Source organism: Sphaerodactylus townsendi, linkage group LG13, assembly GCF_021028975.2.
Source record: "Sphaerodactylus townsendi isolate TG3544 linkage group LG13, MPM_Stown_v2.3, whole genome shotgun sequence".
Lineage (NCBI taxonomy): Eukaryota > Metazoa > Chordata > Lepidosauria > Squamata > Sphaerodactylidae > Sphaerodactylus > Sphaerodactylus townsendi.
In genome coordinates this window covers 47,122,207-47,135,306 of record NC_059437.1, presented here as the reverse complement: position 1 = coordinate 47,135,306, position 13,100 = coordinate 47,122,207, and the positions used below count along the sequence as shown (strand labels likewise).

General features: G+C 45.7%; 1 protein-coding gene across 15 annotated transcripts in view; it reads left to right on the top strand.

Annotated features, from left to right (window-relative positions):
* The window catches only part of FBRSL1 (fibrosin like 1), an 839,253-nt gene that overhangs the window by 216,644 nt on the left and 609,509 nt on the right, over window positions 1–13,100 (top strand). For all 15 annotated transcript variants that reach the window (XM_048514425.1, XM_048514427.1, XM_048514435.1 and 12 more), the window contains exon 2: window positions 9,964–10,164. In XM_048514425.1, the coding sequence (XP_048370382.1) occupies window positions 9,964–10,164 (201 nt within the window). The remainder of the gene's footprint in view (window positions 1–9,963; window positions 10,165–13,100) is intronic.

Genomic DNA, 13,100 nt, shown 5'->3' with positions numbered 1-13,100 from the left:
CCCAAGGACGGGAGGGGACAGACAATACCGAAAGATGTCACATCGGTAGTGCCAATGATGGTACAGCACGCAACACAGGGACATCCAATCTGCGGCTGGCCTACCCAAAAGCCCGGTGGAACAATTCGGTCTTACAGGCCCTGCAGAAATCACTAAGATCCTGCAGGGCCCGCACCGCTGATGGAAGTGTGTTCCACCAGGCAGGGGCCAGGGCCGTAAAAGCCCTGGCCCGGGTAGAGGCCAGCCGCATCACAGAGGGGCCGGGGATCATCAGCAAGTTGGCCTCAGCAGAACGCAGAGGCCTACCAGGGACATTCTCAGCTGAATGACAATTTCGAATATGGGACGATCCCTGGGAGCAAGAAGGGCATCAATGCCTTTTGTTTCATGGACCCTGTGCAAGTGTTCATGATAAGGTCTCATGTGGGGGATGGGCTAGTTGGGATTTGTTTATTCACTTTAGTTGCATCCTACCTTTCTCTCCACTGTGGTGTCAGGTGCTGTCAAAGTGTCAGCCCAGATGAGCAAAATCTACATGACAGTTATGTCTGACCTTGGGCAGCGCCAGGTGGGCCTGAAGATGAGGAGGAAGAGACATTGTCTTGGCCGTTATCCTCTAGCACTAATTTTTAGGTGACTCTGATGTGTGCCAGCCCCCCACCCCTCCAGCAGCAGCTACAGCGTAGCGTTCTTGGCAGGTACCCAATGATACCAGCTCCTAACTCCAGGCCTTTGAGTCGGAGTCTGAAAGCTTTTAACGTGCAAGACTCAGTTGGTTGCAAAATCTTTTGTTTCTGCCTCTGTTCCATCTGACCTCATGGCTCTTCGTCTCCGGCGTTCTCTCATTTGTTCTCATCCCCTCCAACTCACCACACGGTACCTCGTAGATAAATAAGCAACAGCAGTTCAAGAGTGCTAGATGCCTCTCCCTCACCCCCCCCACCCCCCGCACTTTTGTATTAAAATTTGTGGTCTCTTCCATCAAAGTGTACGGTCTCTGTTACAGTCCAGGGAACAGTCAGAGCAATAAAACAGGCTTCATTGTGAGGCGGTTTTGACTTTGTGCCCATATGCAAGGAATTCTTGGGGGAAATATTGTATTTCATGGCTGCAATTTCTAAGCAAGACGCTAAAAATAAATGGAGGCAGCAGCCCTCCTGACTATTTAATGCAGCAGGATAATAAATTGTTCTACCATTTGTGCCTTTAAGTTGGACAAGACTGTGAATTTTTTTTCAAAAGCCATTGTAAGGTTTTGAATTCGTACCAAATAACTTTATGTAATGTGCATTTAGTATTAAAAAATGTTTGAACAAAGAGTGCATATACTTACTCCTGAGCTGCTAGCACATGGTAGAGTTGCCAAAGAAAGTGCTCTTTGTCTGATGTGGCTGTGTGGCTGTGGTCTGATAGCTTTTGCTCCTCAAGTTTCGTTCACATCTATGGCTGGCATCTTTAGAGGCACGTCCATGACATTCTTCTGAAGATGCCAGCCATAGATGCAGGTGAAATGTTAGCAGCAAAAACTCAGACCATACCCACGGTCAGCGTCTATGGCACAAACCAGCCGAGGTCGTCCCAGCAGTAATCGGCACCCTGGGCGCCATTCCGAAAACACTAGGCTGCACTTGAAACATCTTCAGATCGACAAAATTAACATCTGTCAGATTCAGAAGGCAGCCCTGCTGAGATCTGCACGAATACTACGCAGGTACATTACAACTTCCTAGGCCTCTATTATTACCGTGTTTCCCCGAAATTAAGACAGTGTCTTATATTAATTTTTGCTCCCAAAGATATGCTATGTCTTATTTTCAGGGGATGTCTTATTTTTCTGTGTTCTGTTCGTCAGGCATGCTTCCAAACAAAAACTTTGCTCCGTCTTACTTTCGGGGGATGTCTTATATTTCGCACTTCAGCAAAACCTCTACTACGTCTTATTTTCAGGGGATGTCTTATATTCGGGGAAACAGGGTATTATTGGTTGATTTCACATCTGCTAGTTCTTTAGCTGGTTGTTGGCCTCCCTCAGAGGCCTAGGAAGTTGTAATATATCGGTGTAGTATTCGTGCAGATCCCAACAGGGCTGCCTTCTGAATCTGAATTATGTTAATTTTGTCGATTTGAAGATGTTTCGAGTGCTGCCCCAGTGTTTTCAGAATGGCCGATTACCACTGGGACGGCCTCAGCTGGTTTGTGCCATAGACGCTGAAGCTCGATTTTCAAATCGTGGTATTTAGTGACCTTCTCATGTTCTTTTTCAATGTCTGCTGTCACCAGGTACTGCGATGTCAATGATGGTCACTTTCTTTTCCTCTATCACTGAGAGGTCAGGTGTATTATGTGCCAACACTTTGTCTGTTTGGATTGGAAAGTTTCACAGAATTTTGACTTTCTCATTTTCCGTTACTTTCTCTGGACAGTGTTCCCATCAGTTATTAGCTGTTCTTATGTTGTGATTCTTGCATACATTCTTATTCTTATTATTGTTTAGGTGGTATGATTTCCCCCTACAATACCTTTTCTGACTGGCTGATACTTTTTTTTTTAAAGTTGTATTATTTCTGTTGATTTTATGAGAGGGGTTTTTTTTTGTTCTGCTGCAAACTGCTTTGAAGAACCTATAAGCATTTTGTATGAAAAACACTTGAAATGTACAATATAAAGACTCTACAGAGATAAGGAGATGTCCTGTCTGGAGAGATCAGTTTTAAGCACACATCCTTCTTGAAGCAAACAGCCAAACCCGGCTGGTGTCTCAGCTGGTAGAACTGAACCTGTCAATTGCTTAGTGTTGTTTGGCTCTGCAGAGTGTAGCAGAAACTGTAGGTAGGCGGAAAGGGAGACTGAGCTGTAATTCGGAACATCGATGAATGCAGCGCACAATCAACAGGCGCCGAGAAGTAGCTGAAGGGCTTTCTAGGAGTGGCCTTTTGCGCACACCAAAATGCCACTGGAAGCTCTTGAGGCTTCTTTGGGAGGAAGTGGCTGGTAAAGTTGTTATTGCTGTGTATGTGGTGTTTTACACAGTACAAAAAGCCAGATTCCTGCCCCCAAGGTACTTGGAGTCTAAAATGTACCGCAAGAGGAGGAGAGTGAGATGAAAGCATGAAATGTTTGGATGACATTGGAGGTGAGGGAGAAAAGGTCAGTGGCAGGAGTCTACTGGGATTATTGGGGGGGGTTCTTTTTGGAGAGCAGAAGAGCAGAATTCTAATTAAGTAGCACCTGAAAGACCAACAGAGTTTCTAACGTCCAACTTTCAAGAGTCAAGGCTGCAGAAGGTGCTCTTCTACTGCAAGCCAACTTGACTTGTAAGGTGCTTGTAAGCGCTGGACTCGAACCTTGCTCTTCTACTGCAAACCATCATGGCCACCCACCTGAAAAGTCTGGCCCATTTTCTACATTTTGGGCAGAATGGCTTTTTTCCCTCCTACAGCCAGTAAGCACTTAACCACCAGGACTCCGTGCTTCAATTGCTAAGGTGTACAACAGCAAGCCAACCTCCTTTTCTTCCTCGTGGTTTATCAGAACGTGGCCAGGCTTAACTGCATCACACGGATAGGCTGTCTGGCTCAGGCAGGCTCTGACCTTCTTGCTTGCCACGATGCCATTGTAATAACGGTGCTGTTTCCCCTCTGTATCCTTTATACCCTCTATAAACTGAGCAGGCTGATCTCTAAGCCCCTGCTCGAAAAGAACTCCATCCGAGCCATCCTTTTCTTATATAAACACACTGTCAAACGATAGGCTGGCTTGGCCTTACGGCGCCCGCTTAAATGAAGATCGTCTTCTCTTCTCCCCCCCCGCCCCCGCCCCCCGTAGCATCCTTCGCAGACTGCAGAAGCTGGGCCAGGTTGGCCAGGCAATACGCTTCATTTCATCTACCTGGAAACGGTGCCCTGGCTTCCCTTCAATCATTTAAGCTCCCTTGCTTCCTGACACGCTTTCCGCTGACAGTAATTCCGCAAGTGCTCGCTGGGCGTTTACTGCCATCACCAGAGGAAATACTGATGGCTTAAAGTGGGATCATTTCCTTTCTGATGGACAGCGAGCACCGGTGGGAGTTTTAATAGCCGTGTGGGAGCTGCTGTCAGGAAGGTAGCACACAAGATGTGAGCAATCACCCTGCAGTGAAGCACTTGCCGGGCAGGAGGAACGTGGTGGGGGGCTGGCGAGTGGGGAGAGGCGGGAGGAAATTAGGTAGAGGCGGCGAGCCCCCTTACAAGACATTCCTCCCTGGAGGAAGCTGGGGAAACATGGTGCTTTTTCAGCTGTCTTCTCAGGTTTCCCTTAGAATATGGCTTTTAAAATTATTTTCTTTACGCTCTTTGTCCTAATGCCTGGGATGAAGCCATCTTTGTTTGACTGTAGTGGAGGGGGGCAAAAGAGAGCCAGCGTGGAATAATGTTTAAGAGCAGGTGGATTCTGATCTGGAGAACCGGGTTTGATGCCCCACTCCTCCACCTGAGTGGCAAAGGCTTATCTGGTGAACCAGATGTGTTTTTGCACTCCTACATTCCTGCTGGGTGACCTTGGGCTCGTCACAGTTCTCTCAGAACTCTCTCAGGCCCACCTACCTCACAAGGTGTCTGTTGTGGGGAGAGGAAGGGAAAGGAGCTTGTAAGCCACCTTGAGGCTCCTTGCAGGAGAGAAAGGTGGGGTATAAATCCAAACTCTTCTTCTTTAAAAAAAAGTGTTAGTGCCCCGTTCGCGCCATCCCATTTGGGAAGAATGGTTGCCCTCCCTCTCCATGCTGTTTGTGCTGGCTGTCTTTTTGCGAGGGTTTTTTTTCAAAATGGGAAAGACTTCTAAGCAGTCTGAAATGACTCAGTCTGGTCTATCACTTGATGTGCGAAACAGACATAAGAATCTTTTAGATCAGACATGGAAAGGTTACATTGCAGTCATAATTTTAAATAGTGTCGAGTTATTCTAATTGGATAGCATGAAAATAGTATTTGGCAGCGAGGGAATTGTTTTATCGATTGCATTCACAGATATTGTACGATATAAAATAGATCTTTTTTCGTGTCATGATTTGTCAGATGGGAAAGGATCGTTTCTGTGTGTACAGAACATCTTATACATTTGTTCCAAAAATGAAATTTTGACTCTTCTGTATATCATGTTTGTATTATATTTCCTTAATACCTTTCCCTCCTGATCTTTTCTAGTTAGAGTTTTTCTTTTGAATGAGGAGACAGAACTGCTGTTCTTAATGTACCATATCTTTAGGTTAAATTAAGAAATAAACACTGTTTGTCCGTCCATAATTTTGAAATATGAAAGCTGCAGTATATAGGTTAGTTTCTTTTGACCCCCAAACATCTTTTGTGCCTTTCATCGGAGAGAGTGGATTTGTTAACGTGCATTTTGGTTGCTGATTGTGAGGCAGAGTTTCATAGGTTGCGACTCGTACTATTAGAAGGACCCTCCCAGGTATCCTAGCATCTCTGTCATAGCAGCTCTTAGGGAGAAGTTGCAGAATTCTCCATTCTGTGAAATTCTTAATCTGAATTCTAATCTGAAGAACCGGGTTTGATTCCCCACTCCTCCACCTGAGTGGCAGAGGCTTATCTAGTGAATCAGATGTGTTTCCGCACTCCTCCATTCCTGCTGGGTGACCTTGGGCTAGTCACAGTTCTCTCTGTACACTCTCAGCCTCACCTACCCCTCAAGGTTTCTGTTGTGGGGAGAGGAAGGGAAAGGAGCTTGTAAGCCACCTTGGGTCTCTCCTTGCAGAGAGAAAAGTAGGGTATGAATCCAAACTCCTCCTCCTCCTCCTTCTCCTCCTCCTCCTCCTCCTCCTCTTCACAGATGCCGTAATGGAGACCAAAAGCCCCCTTGAGGCCGCTTAAGAATCATTTTCGAAATAGGCACACAGTGTACCAGTCGCAACTGTAGTCTTCCCTCATATCCTGCTCAGGTGAAACCTCTGCGGCTGCACTGCCTGTCCCTTTCAAGTTTAGAATTAACACCACCAGCTCCACCACTGCACGGATATAGTCGTACAGATTTATTATATATTTCTCACCTGCAAGCTTCCAGCAGCTTCAAACGTCTTAAGCCTCCCAAGACTGTTGATTTATCAGATCGTCATCTAATCTGGCAAAGCAGATATTTGACAGGGTCAGAGCAGAAGTCACACAGTTCTGAAAAGCCAGATGATCTGGAATATGTCAGCTGCAGTGGTGGAAATGTTAAGACCAAGGTTGTGTGTTTTTAAAGGTGGGGGGGGGGAAGGGTGTCTACTGGGGATGGAATTGCAAGGCCAAGGTTAAACCGAGCAATGGGCTCTCTTGTAATTGGGCTATAATTGATATTGATTACGGTAGCTTGAGTTTAGGGTCAAAGTCGGAGAGCTTTCTGACTGGGGAGGCTCTCTTTTAACACCTTAATTGTTCCGTCTCCGAGGTTCAGCCGTGATGAATTCCTGAAGCCAGACTGAACTCTACTTGGATAGTTGCTTCTAGAAACCGGTCCCGCAGTCTTAGGGCCCACAGTCTTAGGGCCTGTGTATATATACAAATAAATCACAAGCCAGATCTATCAATTACATCATCTGCTTCCCCGAATGGCTCCCCAAATCCACCAGCTCAGGTGAACATCGTCCCTTAATGCGCAGTAGGGCCACATTTTGTGTTCAGCTAAGTTAGGTCGTTTTCATTGTATCTCCGACTACCTTATTTTGGTTGCCAGGAAATGCATGCTTTGGCTGCTTTAAAAAAAATAGCAGCTTAAAACTGTGTTGATGTGTGTGTGGATTAAACAGTCTTCCTGTTCTGGACCAGACTGCTAATTAAAATTGGAAAAGGAAATGGCAAAGGGCGGTCATCAGGGCGATTGATCACAGTTTTTGTGTGTGTGTGTGGCCTTTTAGGTTTCCATGGACTCGGAGGTGGATGAAACTCTCTCCCTGAACTCGCAGCGAGCTCAAAACAAATGGGTTTCTGTTGCAGTCTCTGGTTTGTAGAGAGATGGAATAGAGACGTCGCTGTTGTGACTGAGACAAAAAGGCTAAATGATTATTTCCTGTGCTCCTGTTCGCAACATCTGCATCATTTTACGATTCATGTCATCTTTGCCCTCTCAGTATCCCTGGAGAAGGCTGTGGCTAATACCATTACTCCCTTTTTATGGATAGGAATTGTAGGTTGCAACTGCCCATCTTTTCATTCCTGGTTTCTGCCTTATGTTTGAAGAGTGTGTGTGATGTAATGGAAGGTGTGTTATACTTGCAACAGGGGAAGGCTGTGTTTGAATCTCCACTTTGTTATAATGCTCATCGGGCAGCCATAGAAAAATCAGATCTTTCCGCCTGACTTACTGTGCCAGAATAAATGCAGTTTGTAGTCTGAGAACAAGATATCTGGGCAACTTCCTTTCCCATATGATCCCTGGAGCTTGGTCCATTAATCAGACTCTGGTATATGGTTCAGTAGATCTTGTGGATCCAGTTCTGCCAAGCATGCCTTCTGGTTACACATTTATCCCCCTGGAATCCCCCCTCCCATATTCTCAGAGCTGAACATCTGCTAATTGTTGGATCCGCTTGTACCCAGCACCAAGGTTATACTGTCAGCAGCAGATAACAATGTGAAGCAGCCTGGCTGCTAGCCCAGGGGGTCAGATAATAAAGCTTTCCTATGGCACCAGCATATCAGGGGAGGCCTCGTTTTCTAAAAGTTACAAAGCATCCATAAATTCAGGTCAAGCCAGCGATGGTTACATATATCAGAATCGCAAAGCATATGGGCCCCAGGCACGACCCTGACACATTAAAAAAAAATATGAGGATGTTTCTTCTTCATCTTACCCCACTTCAGCATTTAAAGATCTACCAAAGTGGCCTCTGCTTTCCCCAAAAGAGATTTCTTCACATATAAGTCAGCTCAAAAATCATAGAGTTCCTGGTTTTGATTGCATTCCCTCAGAATTTCTGAAAGGAAACATTGAATGGTGGGCCCCTTCTCTATCACCTTTGTTTACATACATTTGTATTTCTGGTTGTATTCCCAAAGATTGAGGGGTGGCCCCTGTAGTCCAGTACAGTTATACAATTATAAGCCAATTTAGTTGTTAAGTATCATCAGCAAACTTTACACCAGGCATCTTTGAGACAAATCTGCAATTTGGCTCAATCAGGAGAACCAAATAGCGCAGGAACAAGCAGGTTTTAGGAACAGCAGATCCACAGTGGATAGTTGCCTTACCTTATAACACCTTACTGAAAAGTACTGGTCAAAAGCTCCAGTTTTGCTATATGCTGCTTTTATTGACCTTAAAGAGGCATTTGATTCCATCTCTAGACCCATTCTGTGGGGCAAATTGGAACCTCCTCCATTGACTCCTCCAACTTCTTGTCTTTATTTTTGTGCTTTCCATGACCAAACTTCATTGAGGGTAAGGTGCTCAAGGATGGGTCATCTGATTGACAAGATTAACACCTATAAAGGAGTCAGACAGGGATGCATTTTAGCTCTTTGGCTCTTTATTTATTACCTCAGTGATGTCGTAAGTGAGGCTGATTTACATCCACCCGAATTGGCTCATCGCCATATCTCCATCTTACTTTATGCTGACGAAGCTGTCATATTGTCTGGAACTCCTATTGGCCTAGGGAGGGCCCTCAAAAGGTTGGCCGCCTACTGCAAGAGAGATAAATTAAAGATAAACTATAATAAGACAAGGGTGATGGCATTTGGCAAGCAGAATCTAGGTTTTGGACCATAAATGGTCAAAGGCTCAAGCGACTTTCCAGCGTTAGGTACCTTGGAATGGTCCTTCACGCTTCAAGCTCTCAAGTCACTCATATTAATAGTGCCGCATGCCTGGGAGAAAGATCAGCATTAAACATCAAATTTTGTTGCTCCAAAGGGGGACACTGTGTCCCTGCTGCCTTAAAATTATTCAAGGCTAAATCCCTAGCCCCATTATCATATGGAACACACCTTGCACCATTGACTTCTTGTTTCACTCCACTAGAATTAATCCAATCTAAGCTTCTCAGAACGATCCTACAGGTCCCAAGGTGCTTTTCAAATGCGACTGTACACCTTGAGACTGGAATGCTGAAAGCGGAAGCTAACATATGTCTTCTATCCCTTTTTATATGGCCAAGGATAAATTTTAATCCCCAAGGTTCGTTTTCTCTTATCCTATCTGACATCTTCCAGGCAAGATGGCTGAAGGTTATAAGAGGGAAAATGGGGAATCTTGGGTTTTCCCCATAAGTGTTGCTTGAGTTAGGGAGAGATGAAACCAAGCATGTCCTAAGGCAAAGGCAAGAAGATACAGAGAGTCGAATGGACCTCCTGGATCTGAAGTCTGGCATTCTGGCATTCTAGCCACCACACCACACCTCACCAGAAGGTCAAATGTGTGTTTAAAGCTGTGGCTGCGGCGGCGTATAAGCTGCTAACCGGGAGTTGCGGGAGTGTGATTTAGTGCATCCTGGAAGAGCCGTGATTGGGCCTGAATGGAGGGTTTATGGCTGCAGTTTTTGCCTCAGCTACAGAGCCTCCTTGATTTACTTTCCTCCGTAGCAGCAAACGGTACTAATCAGATAAAATGGAGGTAGTAAACGGGTGGCACTTTAAGGATGCTGCTTATGTATATGTGGGGAGTATTCCAGTATTGCCAGTGGAGGCAGGTTTTGCTGTTCTCAGCATGTTCTAGGTTGCATCTCATTTAGTTCATCTCTCGTAACTTGATGTGGGAGCCAAAGGGAACTGTTTGGATCTGCCTGTCTGCCTACCACTGCCCCATCATATATATTACTGTGCATTCATCCCTTGCTAGTTTGCATTCCCCATCCCCAGTCCTGCACGAGTTTTGGAAGAACATGTCCAATAAGATCGGGAACTAGATTTGCGTGTGTGTGTGTGCGTGCATGCGTGCGTGCATAAGCTTGCTGTTTTGGTGGTCTATTTTTCATCCTCTTTCTTTTTCCTTCTGCAGAAGGACATGTCGTTGAAGCCTCAGGAAAGAAAGGAAAAATGGGAACGACATCCGGGGAAGAGACCTCGAGAATCTGAAAACTGCATGTCAGCTGAGCCCAGCGAAAACGGCCATAATAACGACGCCGGGAGCTCAGGGAGAGAGACGGATCTCGGCAAAGAGAGAGTGAAGAAGAAAATCCTCTTGAAAGTCCACAAGCAGGTAGGGCCAAGACTTGCCTGTTGCCTTTGCTATGGTCGCTGTGGAGGTCACTTGGCTTTGCTTTTGTTTGTTGTATGTGACAGGAGATTAACGTATTTTGGGATGCTGTGCATTTGGAGGAGTTTGTTATGGGCCCTATGCTAATTACTCTGGAGGAGTGCTTTACTGGGAAGAGTCAAGGAACCAATTTGGTACTTAACAGCTTACCGATCTGCCCCTTTGTTGTTTCAATTTGGTCAATGTAATCAAAATATATGTGAAACTCCTTATGTCTGGTGTGGCTGATGTTTTGTTGGTGACAATACCTGTTTTGTAATGCCTGAGTTAAAAGATTTCTAAAATGCCAGATTGCTCCCTGAAGGGAACCAGGCCATAGGTAGTTACCAGGGCAACAAAGGTGACGCAAATCTTAGGATGGAGATCTGAGGGAACAATGAGGTCATAAAGGTCATAGGTCTTACAGAGGATGCTGTGCTGCCAAAATTACTTGGGACTACATGTGTTGTATACCTGCGAAGCAGCTGTGGAAGATCTGGATAACAGGATTAAATCTGACATCCACAATGCGTGTGGATAGAGCCCAGTTGCGTGACCGGTGAGATTGTGTGGACCTGCCAGCTCATGTGATTCTAGTAGGCTACCTTCAAAAGTTAGGTGCACGGCAAGGGACTTGACTTGCAGGAGACAGGAAAAAATTTGCTTTTTCTTTGTATTGTTGAAGGCTTTCACGGCCGGAATCACTAGAGTATTGTGGGTTTTCCAGGTTGTATGGCCATATTCCAGTAGCATTTTCTCCTGACGTTTCACCTGCATCTGTGGTTAGCACAGATCCTCTGAAGATGCCAGCCACAGATGCAGGCGAAACGTCAGGAGAAAATGCTACTGGAACGCAGCCATACAACCTGGAAAACCCACAATACCCTTGTACTTCTTGTTGGCTCTGCATGTGGTAAATTGCGGAATTATGCACACTGTGATCCGACTTGACTGGTTCTGCTGACGGTATCGAAAGATCTGGCTGCGAGTCCTCGTAGCATGCGTGTGTGAGCGAGCTGACAAACATGGCCTTAGTATGCTTTTCGTGTTTCAGCTATTCCCGCATGTTGCCAGGCAGCGGAGTTTGGGCTGTGTGGGAGAGCGACGCGAGGATTGGGTCTGGAAATGTGCGCGGCATAAAGATTCGGGCCGTTCCCCTGCTCTCCTCTTTTCTCCAGCAGCTTCCCTGCGCATTCAAAACTTGACAAGGCATTAACAAACTCCGGCTACGACTGCAGTCTAGCCTGCCAGTCAAGCACAAAGGGGACAGCCCCCAGCAGCCTTTGCTTGAACTAACATGTTTGTTCAAAGCTAAGGAGGTGAAGAGGGAGAGGCGTGGGGGGGGGGAGCAGGCCATTTATCACTTACAGCTGCTCTTCTGGGATGTTTGTGAGGGAAGCTGGTGCTCAGTCATCAGTTTGATGGCTCTGTGGTTGTAGCAGTGTTTGTCTAGCTAGCAGCAAACGCTGCCTCTCTTTGCTGCTCCTGATGGTGCCCAAGGAGGAACCGCCGGGAGCCCAGTTGGGTCAACATTAGAGACGAGCCAATGTTTCCTTGTTTCCTTGCTTTCGGTACCGGCGTATATTTTTTCCAATCGTTTTGGTTCTCTACTTTTCAGCGTTCGTAGATTTGTTTGCGTTATTCAGGGTTTTGTTTAATTTTTAAAAACCCAATAAATATTAATATGTATAATATATGTACAATGCTGCTGTGATAGCCCTGGGCTAGCCTGATCTCATCAGATCTCGGAAAGCTAAGTAGAGTCAACCCTGGTTAGAATTTGGAGGGATGATATCCAAGGACTACTGGAGTCATGATGCAGAGATAGGCACTGGCCAGTCACCCCCAAAGGTCTCTTGCCTTGAAAACCCTACGGGGTTGCCGTAAGTCAGCTTTGACTTGACAGCGCACACACACATAATGCCGGACGGCCAAAAAAGACAAATAATTGCATTTTAGGTCAAATGAAGCCTGAATTCCCCCCAGAAGCTAAAATGATTAAACTGTGGCAATTGTACTTTGATCACTTCATGAGCAAACAGGACTCAGTAGAAAAGAAAATAACAGTAGGAAATGTTAAAGGCGGTAGAAAAAGGAGGAGACAGGAAGCTGGAATACACTGACCCTTAATATCATCCAGCAGGGTTTTTCTTATGTCCTTACTCTGATTTCAAGTTATGGTTCACCATATAAGCCTCTGCCACTGAGGTAGAGGAGTGGGGAATCAAACCTGGTTCTCCAAATTAGAATCCACCTGCTCTTAACCACTACACCATGCTGACTTTCTAGTGAAGTGTTAGTAACATACATACATTTATTTATTTATTTATTTATTTATTTATTTATACATACATACATACATACATACATACATACATACATACATACATACATACATACATACATACATAAATTAGACTTTTGTACCGCCCTATCCCCAGGGGGCTCCTGGCGGTACACAACATATAAACATGGTACAATCATAAAATAGCTAAAAACCTTTAAAAGCAGGGATAGGAACAGTAAAGCTAAGTCTACTAATGTAGTAAATACAAATATAAATATAAGTGGCGTCCGACAGCTCCATTTTCAAAGTCCTCTCCCCAAGAGGGAGGAACGGCAAGTCCCATTAGGTGACAAATGGCCCAGATGTAAGGGCCTAAAGGGGGGGGGGCACCATCAGCGGCCGGTCCCTCCAAAGTCCCGGCGGAACAGCTCCGTCTTACAGGCCCTGCGGAACTCACCAAGGTCCCGCAGGGCCTGGACAGCTGGAGGGAGAGCGTTCCACCAGGCCAGGGCCAGAGCCATAAAGGCCCTGGCCCGCGTGGAGGCCAGCCGCATCATCGAGGGGCCAGGGAACGCCAGTAGATTGGCCTCGACTGATCGAACATGATCGAGCA